Here is a 22,082-nt window from a genome sequence, read left to right on the forward strand (position 1 = left end):
TTAACAGCGCGCGCGCACACACACACACACACACACACACACACACACACACACACACACACACACCACCTCCCCATCCATCTCTCCCAGGTATCACAGCTTGTATCTGGGCTGCTTGATAGTGTTGATCTAATTCCAACCTGTTGCAGCACTCGTTTGTTTCACTGCCTCCGTAGATCTCCCCAGTCTATCAATCTCTCCCTCTTTCTCTCCGTCTCCCTCTCTGGCTTCCAAACCCTTCTCCGTTTTTTTACCTTTACTTACCCCAAGGATTGTTTTGAAGAGCCTGCTTGCTCTTTTTCAGCCCTGTCCTTCTCTTTCTTCCCCCTGCACATTCTCTAACCTTTATTTATCTACAAGGGGTTTATGAAGCACGTATGATTTTTTTTTTATTGTGTTCTTGCTGGGCAGCACGGTGGTGTGGTGGTTAGCACTCTCGCCTCACAGCAAGAGGGTTGCCGGTTCGATCCCGGGCGTGGGAGCCCTTCTGTGCGGAGTTTGCATGTTCTCCCCGTGTCAGCGTGGGTTCTCTCCGGGCACTCCGGCTTCCTCCCACAGTCCAAAGACATGCAGATTTGGGGACTAGGTTAATTGGAGACTCTAAATTGTCCGTAGGTGTGAATGTGAGCGTGAATGGTTGTTTGTCTCTATGTGTCAGCCCTGCGATAGTCTGGCGACCTGTCCAGGGTGTACCCTGCCTCTCGCCCGATGTAGCTGGGATAGGCTCCAGCCCCCCCGCGACCCTCAAGAGGATGAAGCGGTTAGAAGATGAATGAATGAATGAATGTGTTCTTGCTTTGCATTCATTCGATACCTTTTGGGAGCTATGTTGTAAAACCACTATCTGGTTGATGGGTTGTTGATGAGCTACATTAACTATAATGCTCATTTTCAGGTTTCTACCAGAACAAACTTACATGCTTGAATGTTTAAAACACATTATTTCCCTCATACTGACTGTGCTGTAACACCTGTAATCACCCTCTATCTGATACGCTCCGTTTTAGCACCTGTCTCTTTAAGCCCACTGGTTGGTCACTGTTTCCAGGTCTTCCAAATCTGCACACGCAGTGTCTCTGCACCATCACTACAGCCAGGCAATAACTGTAATGCGTCATTTTTTAACATGAAAATCACCAATAGCAGCGTAAAACCAGAATCTTCATAACCGGTCAGAATTACCACAGATTACAGATTTCCCTGATGTTAGCATGCAGCTAAATCTAGCCGTGTATGTAATATAAGCCCTCGCAGTTGTGTTCCTGGAGCAGATGACCATAAGTGAACACTCTTGAGACTGAATTTACGTTTGATCATTGGTCCGGGTTTTCCCGGTGGTGCCCCGCTGTAAGCTAATTTGATTACTATGCTTATGTAATAATTAATTAGTTATTAATTAATTACTCAAATATTTTAATAATTCATAATTAATATTAATAATTACGAATTATTGCCAATGATCATATTTAGCTCCTCCTCTTCCCAACAGTAACATTATAAATATGACAGAAAATATTGGCTTTTACAACAGATATTTGCTAACTATTGTACAAACCTATCTTCCCCCCAATTTTATTCGAGTGTCTGAACTCTACATGCAAACTTTATGCACTAAATAGTGCCCTAAAGATTACCAAAAACATAGTAGTGTCTGCAACCCCCCCCCCCCATAACTTAACCTCAGGGCTACAGTAGCTCTGGAGATACCAGGTGGGAACTACAAGGACTGTGATTGGTCAGCATGGGTTGCTAGTGTTTGCTTCTATAAGTTTCTGAATCAAACACAATATTAGTCGGTGGAGGAAAGACTCAAGAGGGCTTTTTCAGTAACACACATTAAGAGAAGGCCATTTCTACTGCAAACCCTCTTTGCTTGACGGTAGTCTCCTATTCACTAATGAGAAACAGAAGCTGCATGGATGAAATTCAAGTTACTTAAGAAATGTGAGGACCATCTTTGTTCTACATTCAAAAGCAAATGATCGACTTTTAACTCAGTTAGTGTGGAAAGAATACTTCAAGCACAACACAGATCAAGTCTGATCAAGTACGATGTACAGTATCTGCCTAATTTGGTGGTGGTGCTATCAATGCTGAATTGTTAATTAAAACCTGCACTGCAGAAATCTGCGGCGGGGCTGACATTTGCCCCTTCTGTAAACCCTACATCAGGCTTTATGCAACACTACATCTCTCAGTGATGGCGCAGAGTCATGATCTTTTATAAGGGTAAGAAATCTCATCTTACCACTCACCACAGAGTCATCTATTGTTTGTAATGTGAAAAGTGAACAAGGAAGTGATTCTGGACACAGCTCAGAAAACCCTTTTTATTGTAGTAAATCTTCCTCCAACTGTATTTGTTTCTAACTGGTGACATGAGAATAGAAGGAGAGAAATGGAGAATAAAAAGGTGGTTTAAATGAGAGATGTTTCTCAATTTACAATCAATTATGATGTCTTTTGTTAGGAGGAGTCTTTTTCACTCTCACCTCTTTTGTCCCTTTCTATTGATGGAAAGCATGTGTTTGTGCTTGCAGAGACAAGGCAGGAAGAAAGAACTGACGGCGGGAAAAAAGAAAAGGGAGAACAGAGAGGAGTTTGCCTTTACAGCGAGCCTGTTTAAGTTCCCCCTCCTCCTCTCCTTCCCCTGGCAGAAAGGGAGTGTGAAAGAAAAAAGAAAGAGAGAAAAGAAAGAAAAAGAATATGGGGAATAAGAGGGCCTGATTGGGTTTCTAACACGTATTCAGGGGAGCAAAGTGTGCTTACATTGTTCCCCTCTCGCCCAGGGTAGGCTGTGAAAGAGAGCGACAACTTTGCTGCTCAATAGGGACAGAATGAAAGAATGAAAGAGAAAAGAGCGAGAGTGGGAGAACGTGAGAGCTGTATGAGGAGGAAGAAGGGAGGGAGGCTCTCGAGCTGGGTTTTGTTTCAGGGTCGATGTTAGTCTTGACATGCGCTACAGTCTTTTTGACCTCAGTGTCATGATTTATTCTTTCTATAACTTCTCTTACAGCTTGACGAGCACTGGGCATGTCATACTGAGACACTGATATTGAGGGAGGACCTGTTGTTTTCAAGTGAACTATTTTCCGTGGTGGTAGCCTACAGTATGTGCTCACTGCAGTTAAAGGATAAGTCTGTATCCTTGTTACAGTCAGCAAATCCCAAGAAAACACCAAAATCAGCAATGGGTTGGTCTATCACACTTCCTTACCCTGACAGTGACACTTGTGTGGGGCACTGACATGTCAGAATCCCAACACAAGGTCGGGTACCCACTAGGTAAACCACAAAAAAAATTCTGTAGTGGGTAACAAATATATTTATATAAATTCACGGGTACATGTAAGAAAATGAACTAAATACAGTCGGGCAGCGGGTGAAAACGAAAATAAATCCCAGGTGGGCGAGCTGGACATGAGGACGCTCAGCAGTGCCTGCCTGATCGGACAACTGTAGCACACAGCTAACTGACAAAATATGCAGAAGATGCAACATAACATCATTCTGGAGCTGAGGATGCAGCTGACTGATAGCAACAAGGCAGTTTCTTTAGATATGTGGACAGATCATTTCCCTAAAACTGGTTATCTTTGAGTCACTTTGCATCACATCAACAGCAAGTGGAAACTGACTGAATGAGGGCTTTGCACATCTGAATGGTACGGTGCATTACGCAAAACGGCGTAACAGCAAAACAGTGTGTTTAAACACAGGTCAGGTTGCAGGATTTAAACGAGGGTGTGTTCAGATTTGACTTGGAGATAACCGTAGGTAACGCGTCCGTTCTGGTTCTGAGCTCTGCAGGTGCGGGTTTGTGAAACTGGACGTGTTCAGGACTCCCATGCCTGCTGGCTCCAACTAAAATGTAAATCATTAAAAATGTCAATAATGGAGCTCTATGGCACTGAGTAATACGATATGTCAGGCTTTGGCTTCACAGTGGGATCAATGCATTCTGGTCTTTTTGTCGTATTTGTTGACAATAAAAAAAATACAGAATACTAGCAGATTTTTAAAAACCTATTTTAACTTGCATCAGGTAAAACACAAAGAGTAATTAGGTCATTTTCCCACAATTTAACTTTTTATTTATTTATTTATTTTTGGACATTGACCTTTATTGACAGGACAGCCATAGAAAGGAAAGGCTGGAGAGGGAGGTGGGATGATAGGCAGCAATGGCCCACAGGTCAGAAACTGAACCCAGCTGCAGCAAAGGACTCAGCCGACAGGCGGCACACACTCTACCCAGTGAGCTACAGGTCGCCTCAGAAAATTTAACTCATTCACTTTTTCACGTTTTATTCCATTTAAAATATTATTTGAAAAACCATAACCTGATGTAGAATCTCTGAAAAGAGGGGAGCATGCATCGTACATCTGGGCAGTAATATAGTATTATAGTTATTCGAGTTTTCATGTCATATCATACTTTTGCTACTTCTTTGCAGTTTTGTTAGATGAATTATTGATTCCAAGCTACTTATAATCTAACACTGTTATGTGGTTTGTTTTTCTTGTAGGAGCCCTTTTGTAAAGCACAACACAGCTTATTGCAATCAGTTTAATTTATTTGTGATTTCATGTTTTGCGATACACATCATAAAATTTTAAGATAAGATAGGAAACTTTATTATCATCACACTGCTGTGCAAGACAACGTAATTACGATGGTACTCCCTGATGTTAAAAACAATATAAACATATAAAAGTAAGTAAAATAGGGGCAGTACATACAGGAGTGTGGATATGGACATACTGCATTATAGAGTAATTGTATAAAACAAATTACTATAAATGGTGCTTTCAGTTTTATCAGCTAGCCCTACTGCTGCTCAGCTGACAACATCTGCAACGAGCCTGTCAATAGAATTGATCTACTGGATTTGTCAGTACTGACTGATCAAAGCAACATTTAATCCAACACAAATATCATGTATTTTGGGCAAATATCTAGTTTCCTCACTTTCAATCATCCAAGCTGACAAAGCTTTTATTTTGGACTAAATGTTAGCGTTGCCGGCCCCGGGCCGCTGCTCCCTGCTCCCCCCTCCACTCCCTCTCAGTGACTGACAGCTATCTATCACTGTCAATCATCAACGCCCCCTCCCCTCAGCCCAACCCCTCACGGTTGTGCTCAGGGAGCTTTAGCCTGGTGCTTGGTGCTACACTATCAGATGGCATGACAAATGACTTCTCCTTGGCCTCATTACACACACACACACACACACACACACACACAGCACACTGACAAAACAGACAAGACACGCAGGCGATCTCAACATGCAAACTCCTCAAACAACAAATGTGGACACGCACACAATCATTCCCACACAAGCATACATACACATAACCATCGATAATGGATCATTTCAAAGGCTGTAAGTGTTCTGAATATTCACTTCTCCTTTTTTTTCTCTACCCACCCCCAATATTGATTGTCCTTATCTGTCATAATTCAGCACAGTCTGAGCTCATTGCAATCACTCTCCACAGATAGACTGTGAAAGGAGGAGGGGGGCATGTCTATCAACTAGCCATGAAAAGCAGAGATACTTGTCGTTTCTATAACATTTCCATTTCTGCCGTCCATTCAATAAATTCTATACATTCTAATAACTCCTTATAAAGCAACTCTATTGTGGATGGTATGAAGTCTCTTTTCATGACCCTCTCTCATTCTGTTCTTCTTACATTAATTTCTTTGTCTCTTTTCTTTCCCTTGCTTGCTCTTTGGGTTCTTTAACCTACCACACTGTGCTGAGCCTGGTGTGAGGGGGTTTCTCTTTTCTTGCAGGCAATATATTCTCTTGTTCAACAACACAACACTGTACGATGTATTGCTCCTCTTTCATTTCTGAACCCACTGGGCTTTCACAATCACAGCCACCTACAGCACAGATTGTAATTCATGTACAATTACTGTATGTGACACTACTGGAAAGATACCAACAACATCTATAGTGTAAAAGCCCACAGACATAACATCTCACATGCAGAGAAAAACAATTTACATGCAGATTTTATTGTCACTCTATGTGAAAAACTAATGTAAGAGCCAACAGACAGTGGCACACACCGTCAATGACATGTCGGGCTCATTTTAACCTGGGAAAACATGCTTGTCAACCACAAAACTATCAACACATCAAAAAGAATCGGCTGCTTCACTGGTTCACTAACTTTATGAACCGATAAAGGACATTTTCAAACTGCTGGCCACATCTAGCCCTGCATAATGCAACTTGTCCATATACAATGAGAACATACATTTATTAGCTGATACCTTGTTTCACATATTTCCAATAATACCTATATATGTGTATAATCAGATTCTTGAGGGCTAGACGAGCACTATGGCAGCAGGAGGCTGATACCCACCTACAGTATGTCACCTCTGTGCACTGCAAAGGAATAGCTTGCTTGGCCAAATGTACATCAGCAGCTAGTGTAGATCTTTACAGAGGAGCTGGTCGTAGAGCACTGGGTACAGTGCTGCAGCTATTCACCAGCTATCACCTTCTACGGCATATTCCCATATTACTTATATCTAACCAATTTCTTCAGGGCTACTTGAGCACCTGGAGGGGGGTGAGGGGCAGTTAGCAGATATGGGATTGGGTCTCTCCCTCTCCCTCCACTGTGGTTATTGTCAACAGGGTAGCATTCATGCCTAACAGGGCCACCAGAGGTTATCGCTGAGCCAGAGTGTGTATGAGAAGAGGAAATCAAGCTGCAGGAACCCGACGCATATCGTTCTGTGTAGCCCTCGGGGCCAAAGAAGGGACAGAGCGTCTGTGTGTATATATATGTGTGTGAGAGTGTGTAGTAACACGGTGAAAGTGAAAAACAGCAGTGTGCATTTGTGTGTTTGGAAAAAGTAAATGTGCATGTGAAGAGCCAGAGGGACAGAGGGGAAAATGGTGATGTGTGCTTGTGTGTACCTCAAACTGTGAATGTGCAGATGTGATGACACATGGCAAGGTGTGAATGGGTTATTCAGTTGAGCTTTAGAAGTGAGTCCGTATATGTGGGTTTTAATTTGTTGGGAGAAGAGAGGACTGAAACAAAAGAGTAAAAGTAGTAACAGTCTAAACAAGACAAATATGCTCTTACAGTATTTAGGCTGTGCTGAACAGTTCAAAGCTTCATTCATAAGGCTGACGTTGGAATTTTAAATCAACCTTTGAATTCTGCTGAGCCTTTTTTTTGCATGTCTAGTCCTTCTGTTTTAACCCGGTATTTCTCCACAGTTGCAGATAAAGATCAGGCTACACTATCATTATTACTATTATCATTATTATTGTTATTATTGTACTATTTGTAGGATTTAAAGCTTCTGTATGCAACATACGGAGCATTAATATACACAGCAGAAGTTTTGCTACATCTGTGTGTGTTGTAATCTGAGCCTCTCTTTGGTTTGTTGCAGTCCGGCCATGTGTGCATGTTAGTGCATGTGCGTATCAACACTGTTCGCTTTGTTAGCACTGATGTCGTTGTTTAGCGCTGTTTATGTAATTAGTACCATTAGCTACTAGACACTGGCTCACACGCATCCTTGATGACAACCTTGTGGAGTCAACTTGTACGCTCTGTTTGCATGACGCCTCTTTAGAATTGTATGTAGATTGCAAATATCACATTAGTGTAGCCCTTGCATGACGACAGCATTCAAATCCATGAATTTCAGAGCAGTACTTCTAACAACAACAGAGCAGCCAAACTTTTGGTGCAGTTTTCCTTCAAAATGTGAGAGTATTACTAATCTATTTTTTTCCCATCAACACAGATGCATATGACTGTGTTATAAAAGAGTAATGAGAGTGTATGAGAGAGACCGTGCCTACGCTCAGGGCAGACAGCTGTTGGCGATCAGAGCAGACAGAAAGGTTAGCAGTGAAGTTATCAAATGGCAGAAAATGTACCGCGTTGGTTACAATTTTGTACTAATGAAGAAATGGACTTGAAGTGTGAATAAACACTTTAGTTCACAGTTGCGCCTGTGAGACATGAGCCTACAAGGAGCCAGCGCAGACAGCTACATAGATTAAAATGACAGTGCATCTGACGTGTGAGACATGCGAGTGAAAAACGCATCAGTCAAAACAGCATTACCTATGTTTATTTATCAAAGAGAGTTAATGAATCACTCTATTCAACTTGAGGATTACTTAGTTTAAATATTGATGTTTTAGGGTGATGAAGGTCATTAAATATGATAGACATTGCTTTGAATGTAAAAAAAAATGTGATTGATTGCAGCGCTATATTACATACACACAAACATCAACACACACATAGCAGAGGCAGTGTAGAAAGCTCCCAGCGGGCAGCTGAGCTAAGATACCATCTCACCTCTGCCAGGTGACTAAGTTATGGCCACGTAGACACATCACAGCAGGGGGAACCCTGTCATTATAACATTCTGTCCGTATGTGTGATTGTGAGTGCATGCATTTGTCTGCCTTCATGTGTGTCCCCACCCTCCCCCATCAAACCAAGAAACACACACATACACACTATATCCAGGGATTAATGGCAGATCTCTAAATAAGGCCAAATGGAGATGTGGATGGGAGGGAGCTAAGTGGTGTGAAGGGCCCAGCGGTGGCTGCCTCTTACCTTTTTGTTGTTTTCTTTAATATCCTGAGGATTGAGCGACTTGTAGTCTCTGGAAGAACAGTGGGGTGGGGTGGAGAGGAGGCAGGCAGAGGAGAAAAAAAAGAAAGAGAGAGAGAGAATGGGAGACAGAGAGAGATAGCAGAGAAAGAGGTGCGTTTAAATATGCGTCACATGTAATGGCATTAGAACTGTAACATGCAATTTCATAGCAGTGCAATCAACAGAACTAATAGAGTGGAAAATATGTAAAAATAACACACCGGGGTGCAAAGTCACACAAGCATAAACACACACACGTGTACACAGAGCAGGGAGTTTAGATAAATTATCGTCATGTCTGCTCTCTTGATGGGGCTGCAGGTTTTCCATATGTCGGACTTTTGAGTGTTAAACACACATTAAACACTAAACATTTAAGGAATCTGACACACACAGCCTGTAAAATATTAAATGTTCAAAGAATTATAACCTGGCACACACAGGAACGAGATAAGTGATGGTGGCAAACATGCAACTCTGTACTTAAATATGTAAATGACAGATTGGGTCGTGCATGCATAAGTATGTACACATCTGTCCTCTTAATCAAACACACAGACAGGAATGATGGATACAAGGACGCTGCATGATGACAGGTAACTGTGCAAATATGATACAAAGCATAGGTGTAAATTTCGGGTGGGACGCAGGAGACAGGTATCCCTTAACATCTACAACATGTGCGTTTGTCTCCTCTAATAAAAACATAATAGAAGCATTTACATTTACAACATAATTTGATGCAGAAAGTAAAAAATTCGGTGCATTAAATTCACCAGGATGCAGGAAATTGTGTTTGATGCCAAGAATTTTCTGGAGGAACCTCAAACTCCCTACTTCACATGTGGCCCTAGTGTTGAAACGAAACCTACGCCTTTCATACCAAGTTACTGAAAGAGGCACATGGGAAGAGTCTTCATCTAATGTGAACACAGAGCACTTCCACCTCACCTTCCAAAATCTAAACACTGGTTTCCACCCACATCTGACTCTTTGGTCTTAATTCTAGCCCTGTTACTGTGAAAGAAACACTCTTTTAGTGTGTGTGCTTATGTGTTTCATACATGATGTCAGGTCTGAAGTGGTGCAGCAGGGCGCAGAAGGCCAGCCCATTCCTCCACGAGGTGGTGAAGTTGGTGATCTTCACCCCGCGGTAGTTCTTGGTGACCTCGCGGCACCAGACCAGCAGAGACTGGCTGGCGTTGGGCTTTCCTCCCAAAACTGGACTCGGGACGGGGCTGGGCTGCAAGCAGAGAGGAGGAAGAGGAGGAGGAGGGACATAGAAAAGGGAAGGTGGAGAAGGCAGAAAACAAAAAGGGTTTTAATTCAAAAGATCGTCCACACGCACTGCACTCCACATGTGAGCTACTTTCATTATTTTTTTTGCAATAAAATGTTAACTTAGCAAACCTCCACCCATCCAATTAGCCTCCTATACTAACATACAATGAGCCAACACATGCACGTACGCGCACACACTCAGACACACACCATAGTTAAGGGTCATGCACAAAGCAGCGTATGACCGTGGATAATGTAAACATCTTATTAATTAGCGCCGCCTTTGAAGTCTTATCTGGGTCGAAAGCTTTCACCATTAGGAGCCTTTCCTCTCCCAGACTCCAAATCCCACAAATCCTTGGTGGCGTGGAGACACTGGTCTTCCTCTGATGGGCCAGCAGAACCAATGCTATTCTGATTATTCAGCTGGCTATTCACTAATCTGGTTATGGAGCGACAGATATGGGCTAATTCTCTCAGATTGTTATGGAGAGAAATGGCAAAAATGTCAGCAAGACTTGATTAAATTCATTAGAGGACAGTGATCAAAAAGACTATGAAATGTGTTCAAACATTACTATTATACGCAGGACAATGACATTAACATGTGACTAACAGAGACAGATTTCTTTAATTGCATGACACGGTATGTTTTAAGAGGGTGTCTAAGTTTCATCATGCTTACGTTGAATTTTAAAGGCTTTTAAATATACAGGGTAATTCTCTTAAACTGCATTTCAGACACTAAACCATATTAAAGACTTATCAATGATTTCTGTTTAGTTAATACGACTGAACACCTCCAGACATCAGGTGCTGCAGTGACACTCCTCTGTAATGTCTACTCTCTTTTAACTGTTCACCGTCTTGTACAATATTGACTTGGATGACACCAGCAATATGTCATGATGATACCGCTCTCGCAGCCAGGTGATGTTTAATCTCAAAGCACGAGATGATTACGGAAGTCAAACCTTTACTTAACCTTTAGTAGTGAAAGTGAATGAAGATGTGTTGGTTTACACAACCTGATATTGTCCACCATAACGAGTTAACCCAGTTTCAAAGACACACAGTGAAGGCCTGGAGAAAACACAGCTCACTACAGTGTGACTGTCTCTGCCCTGTGTCAAGGCTTATGGTGGCCGACCAACCCCCTCTGTTGGTGGCTTTGTGCTACTGCAAGAACAGAAGAACTAATGGGGAAAAGACTTGGGGAAATGTATGAGGTGATGGTGTCTTTAAGCCTTTGCAGAACCCATGACATCCTGCAGAACTCAGAGACATAGGGAAGAAATTAGACTTGTTTCTTTTGGAAATCAAAAAGTTATGGCTACTACGACTGGACTGATGACATCACTCCAAAGAGAAAATGTGCTTAAGCTTAATGCTGAGACCTAGACATGTATGACCACACTTCAACCTACTTTTACGACTGCCTAAACCAAAACTCGACAGACTATATATGCTTTTAAGCCTGTAACAAGATTACGTAAGTCACCCTTTAGATATGTAGTTGTCCTTGCTGTTGACAGACTTTAAGGCACTAAAAATAATTGGTTTGTAATGTCAACAGGCATAAATAAAGTACTGAAGCAATATTAGTCCATGAGCTGTAGTCCATGACCACCTGGATGTCTCTTACTCTTCTATTGTTGTAGTTTAACCTGTGACTGCGAGCCTGGAGCCTGCTGAGACGCCACAAGGTCCAAATCTGATGCAAGAGACTGGAGGCCATCTTTAATAGCAACTCCTAACCTTTGTACCAGTGTGTGTGTGTGTGTATATGTGTCTGTGTATGTGTGAGTCATGCAGGCCCCTACGGCAGTCTCAGTACAGGGAGACGGTAGCGGGAGCCTGAGGGGCGGACACTTGACATTTCCGGCTCATCTTTAAAAGTGGGCCTTAACCTTTCCCCACAGCTTCTCCAGACACGTTTTAGGCGGCCTCGACAATGCCTGCGTGCCACTCAAACAAACGCAAGGGGGAAAAAAGAAGAGGAGAAAGAAAAGAGATAAAAAGTCAGAAAGTCAATACCGATTACCGAACACGGTCGCACTTACTGTACGTGGATAAGGACAGCAATGTTTGTTGACCTCATCAACTAATTTTGTCACTGACTAATCTTACGTAATGTGTGTTTTTAAACTAAGAGACCTTAAAATGATAAACATTTATTTACATTTTCTGTAAATGAGTGTGAGCTAAACTTGTTCCTCCAGTTGTCCTCTGCTTATGCCACTGTTTTTGTGTGTGTCAGTGACAGTGAGCGTGTGTGTGTGTGTGTGTGTGTGTGTTTGTAGAGTTTCAGAGTGGAGCGGTCTTCCTCCAGGCCTTCCCTTTCTGCTTCTTCAAGTGACGGTTGAAAGTAGCCGTCTAATTTGAGCGCTCTAATTACCTGGGATTAGAGACCAGGTGCTATTAAAGCAATTAGACACACAGCACACTCCAGTGCCGAAGACCCTGCACCCTAGCCAGCGGAAAACACACACGCAAATACACACCTGCGTAACACAGCCACTGGAAAAAACACATGCATTAGCTAGTGGGGTACACAGACTTTAAGGCTCGCTCTCTCATACACACCCACCTATTAACACACAGGTGTCTTAGCCAACAGAAAACAAACACACACACATATTAATATGCACCATAATTTGCACTTTGAGAGGGTACAAAAAAAAAAAAAAAAAAAAAAAAAAACACCACAAACTTCAATTAATAACATATTGAGGAGAAGTCAAGGATGGTGTGTTATTTACTTCGGGTGCTTTAAAACCTCTGTTAGCTGATGTGTCATTTCAAAAATGATTCTTTTCTTCCTTCCTGACAAACCAGTTTTTAGAAGCGACAGCGGCGTGTGACAAGCAGTGACCCCACGTTCATCACAACCCAAACTGATGTAATTTTCTCAATCGGCAGCCCAGACTGTTCCATTAGGCTCCTTCCAGATAAAGGTTTACAAATGCATCTGCGCACTCAAGCTTTCATATCCATCAAATATTGAACAAACACCATATCTTCTTTTACAGGAACCGGCTGCATTTCCTTAAGACACAAACACGGGAGGAGTGAAATTTTCATGAGGAACAGAAATGCACCCTGACTTATCAAACAGTTTGCTGTCTTGCCTAAAGGCAGGTGTGTACATGTATGTGTGTGTGTGCGTGTGTATGTGTGTGTGTTTGTCTTTTATCTGTCTGTGTGAATGTCACTGGATGTGTGTGTGCAACACTGACACAGCCATGTAGCTAGCTCAGCTCGAGGGTAGGATTAGCGGAGAGCATTGCCTCGGCCCACAAACATTCCATATTAAAAAATGAAAAGGCAACCTTCATTACTATCAGTGGCACATAACCTCCCCTCTTCCTCCTCCTCTGCTACTATTATACACAGCCCTAACAGCCTGGGCGAAAAATACAAGCCACTGACAAGAGATTCCATTATTCCTGATGCCTCAGTGTCAACAACATACATCCGACGGGGCAAAGAAAGAAAAAAAATGGAAGAAGGGAAAAGGATGTGAGAGAGAAAGAAGGGGGGTTAAGCTCACTACAATGCCTGAATGACAAGATAGGAGGAAACCTGCGAATGGAAGCACCCAGGTTCCTGTTGGTGCTGGTGTCAGGAGGATTTTTGGTGTCAGCAATGTGATTTTGGGAGGGTGGGATGGGATTCGAGATCTGGAATCATGAGTAAAAGCGGATGAACCATGATATGGAAAATTAGAAAATTGTCACAGGTCGATCTTAGGTCTTAAGCAAAAGAACAATTCTGTAGCGAGGCTGGAAAATGTTGCTTTTGGGGCAATATGCCAATATCAACTGTACTGTATGAGGGCAGAAATAATCTGAAATACCTTTTAACTGTGACTTACCGAGAGTTGAACAGCACAATACTAAACAAAATCCCTTTTCACCAACATTATACATGAAGAAGATTTGACAGTAGGATCGGCTCAAAACAGTCTAAGATGGTTTCACACTTTGCAATATACTACACATACTGTACATGTATATTTCATTTTAACCCCAAAGTTAATAAAAAATAATGACACTAAATTGATAGGTGCAGGGATTTTTTTTAAAATCTGTTTTTCAAATCATAGTCAGAAATAGAGCTGCGATGATTAATCCATTACTTGTCAACTATTAAATCATTATAATATGATAATCAATTAATTAGATAGAGTCATTTTTCAGAAGAAAAAGTAAAATTTCTCTGAATCCAGCTACTTATATGTGAATATTTTCAGGATTCTTTACTCCTCTATGACAGTAAACTGATTATCTTTGAACAAAACAATTTGGAGAACATCACCGATCTATATATATATTTTTTTTTTTTACCATTTTACAGATCAAATAATTCACAGATTAATTGACAGTGAAATAATCATCTGTTCGAGCCTTAGTCAGCAACTGAACTTGAATTAGAAAGACGCTTTAGCAATGTGTCTAATTGCAAACTTGGGGGTAAAGATATAAAAGACAGTGTACTTCTGGGTCACCCTGTTGGCCAAAATGAAGATGAACAGACGTAAACAGTCACGTCGCATTACCCACAATTAAACGTGTGCAGAGTATGGAGACCATTAAAACTGGCCTTTCAAAGTCATAAAAAAGATACAAGTGAAACGCTTTAAGTGGCAGCTTTGTCTCTCCCTCTGGGGCAAAACGCTTCAATGGAAACTTAACTGGCCTCAACCCAATGACATAAACCCACGACTCTGTGGAGAGAAAAGAGCTTCCGTGTCTCTCCAATCTCACTTTCATGGCTTCAAAGCAGTGTCAGAGAGTGTCAGATTTGAGGAGGTGTTGAATCTCATACTCTTAAAAACTTGTAATCCGCTCAAGGAGCCTACGGCAAAAAAAAAAAAAAAAAGTCCACAGACACACGCACACATTGCAAAGCACACAAACACACAGACACACTTGAAATGACAACAGGATCTACAGTAGAAAGGCACACATACTATATATGCATACACACTCAAATTCTAATGTACTGATACTGAACTGCAGGCACATGCTGAAGTGAAAGCATACAGTAAAGGGAGAAACATATATACTGTTTGTATAGACCGTTTAGAAAAGGCAGGCAAACACACGGCTCTTATCCAAGATGTACACACACACTTGAAAAACATTAATACCTGTTCACATTTAAGAGGATAAAGGTTAGTGCACTTAAGTGGCCTGTCCATCCTGCTATTGAAAGCTCTCATCTGATTGGCTGGGCTCCAACTACTAACACTCTCAATTACTTAATTGCACCTTCAATCAAAACAAGCAATTTGTTTAATCTGGGGCGTCTTCACATTAGAAAAAGACAGAGGGAAAAAGACGAATGATCACCTCGCATCATCTTACCCATGAAATTATGCTTCGGATTTCAAACGTCGCCTGCATGAGAGCAGAGGGGAGGGCGCAAAGTCCAATCAAAAGTTCAATTATGTAAATGGAGATGTGGAGTGGATGGAACAATAGGAAAAGAGGGGGGGAAGACAAAAGGCAGGAACAGGAGAGGAGAACGAATGTAGCGTGAAAAATAATACACATTAACATACAAAGGATATATCGCATTACTGTTGTAATCACACCGAGGAGGGGCTCCTTCCAAAGAGAGCCGTGAGAGAAAGTGTGTGTATGTGTGACTGCGCATGTAGACACTGTTTAGTGAAGTCAGGCATCATTTTGTGTGTGTGAACAGGTGTAGAGAGAACGATAACTCTTTACACCTGAGAGCTCGCAGGGAGCTTGAACATCTGACAGACTGAACCTGCTACTTTTGAGCAAGGCACTCAGCTGCTCTGCCGCCGAGCCAAACGATATGGGACTGTTTGTTCCACAGTTTATTAACAAATCTGTTTGCCATGGCTTTGTGTAATGTCACAAAGTAGGAAAATATGTAAATACTGATGAAAAAATTCATCATGATGGCGATGGGTGGGGGGGGCTTGCTAGTGATTCGCTCAGAAGCAGATATGCTTCCCATCTAGCAGTGAACCTGCAGGCCAAGACAGAGGGGCCTTTCGGCAGTTGGCTACTGAGATGTAAAATGCAAAAATCAGGAAAAGCGGTTTCCTTTTCCAGGACCATTTTGCTTCCAAGGCCTATTCTGCTCCAAAGGCATAACCATGCAAAGCAGCAGCAAAAAAAAAAAAAAAAAAGCAAACAGGAGAAGACAGACAAGGCTTTGAAATTGAAATAAAAACCATTGAGTGAAAAAAAAAACATCATGAAATAACACAGTTTGGAGGAGGAAGCAGACAAAGGAGTGACTGTGCCAGCTTGCAGTGTGCCCACCCGCCCGCTTGCACGCCTAACGTGTAACACAGGGGCATAATGCGGTGTAAGTGCTGGCTTTAGCTTGTCATGGAAACGGCAGTAGCATTACCCACACTCACGCCTCTGCAAATTAGCTTTGGCTGGGGGGAAAAAAAAAGACACGCAGGGTGGGTAGGTTTGGGATTGAGTGTGTGTGTCAGTGTGTGCGGTAAGAGGATGGGGGTTGATGATATGGAAGCTAGGATCCAGTCAGGGACAAAACAAGACTACATCACCAATGGTGAAAATGTTCCTGCCTTCCCATCCTGGGTCCATCTCCACGTTTTCCCTCCTTTGGGTTACACAGATCCAACAGGAGAGATTACAAATTCCTTCTGGGCCAATCCCTTCTCCTCCTCATCCAGTACTCACAACATGAGGTCTCAACCACCTTTTTCAATAACTCAGAGTCAACAGTTCAGAGTGAGAGTTTACAGCCTGTTTTGTCCACCTGCCTCTTCCTGTACCTTCTTTTTCTATGGCAACACCATGAGATCCAAAAGTATTTCAGAATTTGAACTTGCTGCCACGTTTGACACCCATGATGGCAGCTTCAATCCAAAGTAAAACTGATGTGACTTGAATACAGAGTTTTAAGTGATTGTTTAGAGCTAGACCAAAAAAAATCAGCCAATACAGGTTTGTTGTGTGAATTTTGTTAAAGATGTATGTATCAACCGATAAATACCAAGAGACTGCCGCACAAAATGCCAAAAAATATGTTTGGGGTCATTCAGCAGAGATTATCAGATGTTTTTAACTTTTAAATATTGATATGTATTTCGGCTTTAAATCCAGTATTTGTGAGCTGCTATGTTGCAAGTTACACATAAAGCATGATGCAGTCTAACAAAATTTACAGTGCCGGGGTCTCATCACAGAAACTTTGGGGTTTCCAAAGTTAGGAATCCTAAATTAGGATGGCAATGACCCTGTCCTAAATTCAAAATAACTGCAAAAGTGGCAGCAGCACTGTTGCTGGATCTGCATGGTAATGACAATGAAGATAGGGGACAACAAGAGCACTAAAATATAATTATTGAAAGGCTACTCAAACTGTATGATGATGCTTAAAAAGAGAAAACGAAAAAACTAAACTTCCCGAAAGGCAGGGTTTCATCTCTTCTTTTGGCACGATTAGTGCCTCCGACTCCTCATAGCTAAAACTGAACGCCTCTCTTTTATGTTCATGATAGCAAGTTAGCTCGCCAGCGACAAGTTAGAGCCGCTAATATTATTTTTTGTCCATCTTGAGTAACCTACACTGTATTTAACAATACAGGCAGTCTATGTATATTCTAAACACAGACACATCCATAACAGAATGAGTGTTGAAGCTAAGATCAGAGGTCTGAGATAGGACAGGACACAGGTATGAGTTTAGAATTGCTCCTGTTAGATAGTACCGACAGTAGCGATTAATTGACGATGGATTAACTGGTCATCAAGAATTTGATTGAACATATGAACTTTAACTGATCAAATAAAGATCCAATTCTGAAATATAAACAATGGATAGTTTCCTAGCACACATTTTTCATTTCATTTCATTTTTCTGTAATGAGGCTCCAGGTCATTGCTAGACTGCCTTGACTTACAGATGAGGGTTACTAGTGAATGTGTTGCATGTTTTGATTTTACAATCTACTGGCCGAGCAATTTTAACTTAAAGACTCCAGAAAAAGAATCCGAAGGCCACCCATCTCTTCCTCTACCTCCTCATCTTCATCCGACAAATAAATAAAGCTTTGAGAGAAGGAAGAGAAGGAGGAAGAGACAGGAGGGGGGTGGCTCTTATAAATCTATAACGTATTAATCTCCTTTAACTGCCATCTTCAACAAACAAATTAGTGGTGCAATGGATTCAGAGATCAGCTGTGCTGATAACGCTGCCATTTATCAATTAATCTAAGCCTGGGCAGGGAAAACTCATTAAGGAGGCCACTTTAGGAATTATGTTCCGCAGGTAAAGAGGCTGACTGAGTGTGTGTGTGTGTGTGTGTGTGTAGGGGGGTCTTGACACAGCAGTTGTGCAGCCCCCCCCACACTATAGACTGCCATTGTCCAGCGCAGTGTGGGCTCTAAAGTGATGAGAGGGGTGATAGCGCAGCCAATTAAAATGAACATAATTACAAAGTCACCCCTTTGACTCCTGATCAGAATACACATGCATCAACACACACACATAGTAGAGGAGGAAGGGTGTGGTGGAGGAAAATGCTACACACAGACAGAGAAGGAGAGGGAGGAGTATGACAAGAGCATCTAGAAAGAGAGGGAGTAGGAATCGATAAAGAAAGTTAAGACACAAAGAGAGGGAAAAGATCACGTGAATAACTGTGAGGCTGTAGTTTATGGTGTATCACTGAAACCTTGAAGTGGCAAAGATATAAGTCCCGGTTGATTTGGCGACACCTGTAGTTACTGATGTAACAGCAAATGGTGTTTAATACTACAGGTCACAGATAGAAGTTTCCAATAACTGGCCTTTTTCCATCACTCTGTGAGCAATAGTCATATGATTTTTGGCTGCACATGGCCTGAGTCTGCTTACAGCAGGGCACAGTGAAAGAAGTTGGTTACCTCGCCAAGTTAAAGGTGTGCAGCTTGTCGCCTGCAGCTCTTTATCTAACAGCTCACGGTGGCTGCTCCTGACTCTTCTATTTCTCTCTGCAATAACTCAAACTGATCCGCTGTCAAAAAAGTGCCCAAAATGACCGGTCTTGTTTTGTAAACACATTTTTGGTGAACGATAGCAGTTAGTGCTAAGCTCACTCAAAGTCAACTTGTGTTTAGCTGGTTAAATGCTTTTAATATCAGTAAATATCCTCATTGTCTTTGTCGTGGCTGATTGGTTGACCGCTTTTAATACTCTGTCTCATGCACCAACAAATCCTAATATGCACATCATCTAGTACTACTCCATTTCAACACCATGTGCCTGAAGCTATTTCTCTATTTTGACATGTAATCTTCAGTATGCTAACATGCTAACGTTAGCTTGCAGTTGGCTAAGGCTGACAGGGATGTAGCCAGGGATTTTGAAGTATTTTGTCATGCACTGAATCAATGAAGAAGTGAACAATTTTGACTACTGATGGTACAAGATCAAAAGGATCATCAAAGACATTAGGATTTATTCTCTTAAATGTCTGTTAATGTGTGTGGGACAAACAAAACAACCAAACAATGGACACATACTACCATCTCACTGGCATAGCTAACAAACCACCAAAAACTGCTTTGGGCAAACCAACCTATATGAAGATATTTTTGATGGGGAACGCCTGCTGTCTGTACATTCTGATAACCAAGACAGGACCGCATGATCAAATCTCGTTGAGCTGTTACGAGAGTGCTCAATTAAAAGCAGAGGGAATGATCCCACTCAGTGATCTACGCGTTAAGCACTGAAAATGCCACTTAGTATTTCCTATAGCGTATAAGAGCACACACCTGCATACCGTAACAGTCCAAAAGAGGGGGTGCTGGAGGGCTTTATAAAGAGGCAATTAAAGCCTTATCATTTCTACACTCGCTCTCCTTTCCTCAAACACAGAGTGCGCGCACACGCACTCACACACACACTTAAACGCATGCACATAATTTGGAAGACAAATCACTAAGACTAATTCATAAGGTACTTCTAAGGTCCTTTTTAAATTATAGAGAACGGTTGGTTTAATTCAATTAAAATGTAGCAGGGGCCACTTAAGGATGACGGGAGTAAGGTATGGCATGACTAAGTGAGCGTGGTTTTCAAGAATGTGCGGGGGGTCTTAGTTGTTCTTCAGGTCAAAGGAGTTTTCAAGTGCATGGACTTCTATCTCCTCACCCGAAGCCCCCTTAAACCTCACCCCAAAACCCTGGATCCTTCTGGGTTTAAGCCCACACACACCTGGAGGACTGCGGCAGATTAAGACCAGATTAAGATAAAGTTACCCCTTCTTCGGCCGCCATGTCATTCAAACCCCTGGCCTCCATGGCCACTGGATAGCAGGACACACAAGACAAAAAGGTTTGGTTCATTCACATATACACACACACAGGCATGCACACACAAAGGACTTTCTGGTCATCCTCATAAGCCCTATTAGTCTGCTATAGAGCCTCTCATAGCAGACATCAATCACGGAGGGATTAGTCAATTCCCTCTCTAAATGAGTGGCGAGGGAAACCTCCCTTCAACTCTAAAGCAGGTCTCTCTCTTTTAGAGATTACACAGCGATTTGTTTTCATTTTGTTCCATCTTCATCGTTTTCTGTTTGACTTGCTTTTCATTTCTCTCTCTCTTGCTCTGCGTCTCCCTCGTTCTCTCCTGCTTGCAGCTTGTGAGGTAATCCTTGGCAGATAAAACTAAGGAGGACTTACCAAAGGCAGATTACAAGCGGCGCTTTGCGGAAGGCCCTTTTACACCAGTCGGCGCGGGTATTGAGGAGAGTGAGCTCTTCGCAGTGCTTAACTTGTGAACTCGACATGCACCCAACAGAGGAAGAGGTGGAAAAATGATAGCCGCATTACAGTAACTGGATCAAAATATATCCCTCACAACAACACACACAAGATTGCACATTAGTGCGCACAACACACATGCTCCTTCTTTCGTGGCAGCCGTGTATAAAATTGAATTCAGAATAGTCCCTGAATAAATACTAACATCAGATTTATATTTATTCTGTTGAAATTATCAAACATATTGTTTGTTATGTCTTGTAAGACTTCAGGATCAACATTGTGTATCACATCAGAATTCCTTTTTGAGCACCTCCATGTCTTTCAAACATAACTCTAACTCTTCATGTCCACTAAACAAGCAAACTGAAAACTAACCCTTACACAACTTGACCCAGAACACTACCTTATCTTAACTCCCCAACTTTTTAGAAGGGATCCAAACAGGTGAGTTTGTTCAGTAGTCAGTAATGTCTTATACCTCTCTACCCAACTTGATGACAGCGATGCCCTGCAGCAACAACAGGAAGCCCAAAGATCGGACCTAAACTGCCCGACAGGAGAAACTGGGTCTCCTCTCTCCCACAAGATCCAATGACAGACCACTCAGAGACTGCAAATAAGAGTTGGGGAGGGGTCCACACTGGGAAAAGGCAGACACTGAGAGTCACTGACTTAGCTTTACTCCTCTCAAGGATTATTCTCCTAATATTACACAGCTTATGGAAAGGCCAACGTGGCCAAGGGGAGCCAGTGAGTCTTCAATACCTTGGTCTCTGAAATGGACCGCTATGTTTTCCCTGCTAATAATGATTCCAGGTTCTGAAATTTAAGCGACACAGCTCTCCTGTGATCCTTTACTTTAACCCAACAATATACTGTGGCTACACAAATCACACTGGAAATCTTATATTTACCTTTAACTTAAACTTTTTATCCAGAACCATTAACCTGGATCGAGCAAGAAGTTCAGTGTTTTCACAGCTCCACTGAACTATGAAGAAAAATCAAAGACAATCAAGTACATTCGGTAACTTGATTTATGACAATGGCACCCTTCATACGCTATTCTCTATTGCTCTATTATACATTTGGATTCACTTAATACTTACATAATAATAATTACGGCTGGGGAATATGGCTTCTAAACAATATCACTATATATTTGGATATATTGAAACGTATTTATCTGGAATTTTACAATCTCCTCCAAACTACTACACAGTACAACAATACTTAACAACTACATAAACTACTGTAAAAATAAAGCTAAGTAAGTATGTTATCATAAAGTTAAATAAAGTACTGTTATAACAAAATCATTTCTGACCCGAAACTAAACTATTCTGG

At 41.8% G+C, this 22,082-nt stretch overlaps 1 protein-coding gene across 5 annotated transcripts in view; it reads right to left on the bottom strand.

Moving 5' to 3' along the window:
* ehbp1 (EH domain binding protein 1) overlaps positions 1 to 22,082 on the bottom strand; it is a 164,787-nt gene that overhangs the window by 76,050 nt on the left and 66,655 nt on the right. For all 5 annotated transcript variants that reach the window (XM_049600386.1, XM_049600390.1, XM_049600387.1 and 2 more), the window contains 2 exons: positions 9,735 to 9,913; positions 8,632 to 8,680 (listed from right to left, as the gene is read on the bottom strand). In XM_049600386.1, coding sequence (XP_049456343.1) covers positions 8,632 to 8,680; positions 9,735 to 9,913 — 228 coding nt within the window. The remainder of the gene's footprint in view (positions 1 to 8,631; positions 8,681 to 9,734; positions 9,914 to 22,082) is intronic.

The sequence above is a fragment of the Epinephelus fuscoguttatus genome, linkage group LG16, assembly GCF_011397635.1.
Source record: "Epinephelus fuscoguttatus linkage group LG16, E.fuscoguttatus.final_Chr_v1".
Lineage (NCBI taxonomy): Eukaryota > Metazoa > Chordata > Actinopteri > Perciformes > Serranidae > Epinephelus > Epinephelus fuscoguttatus.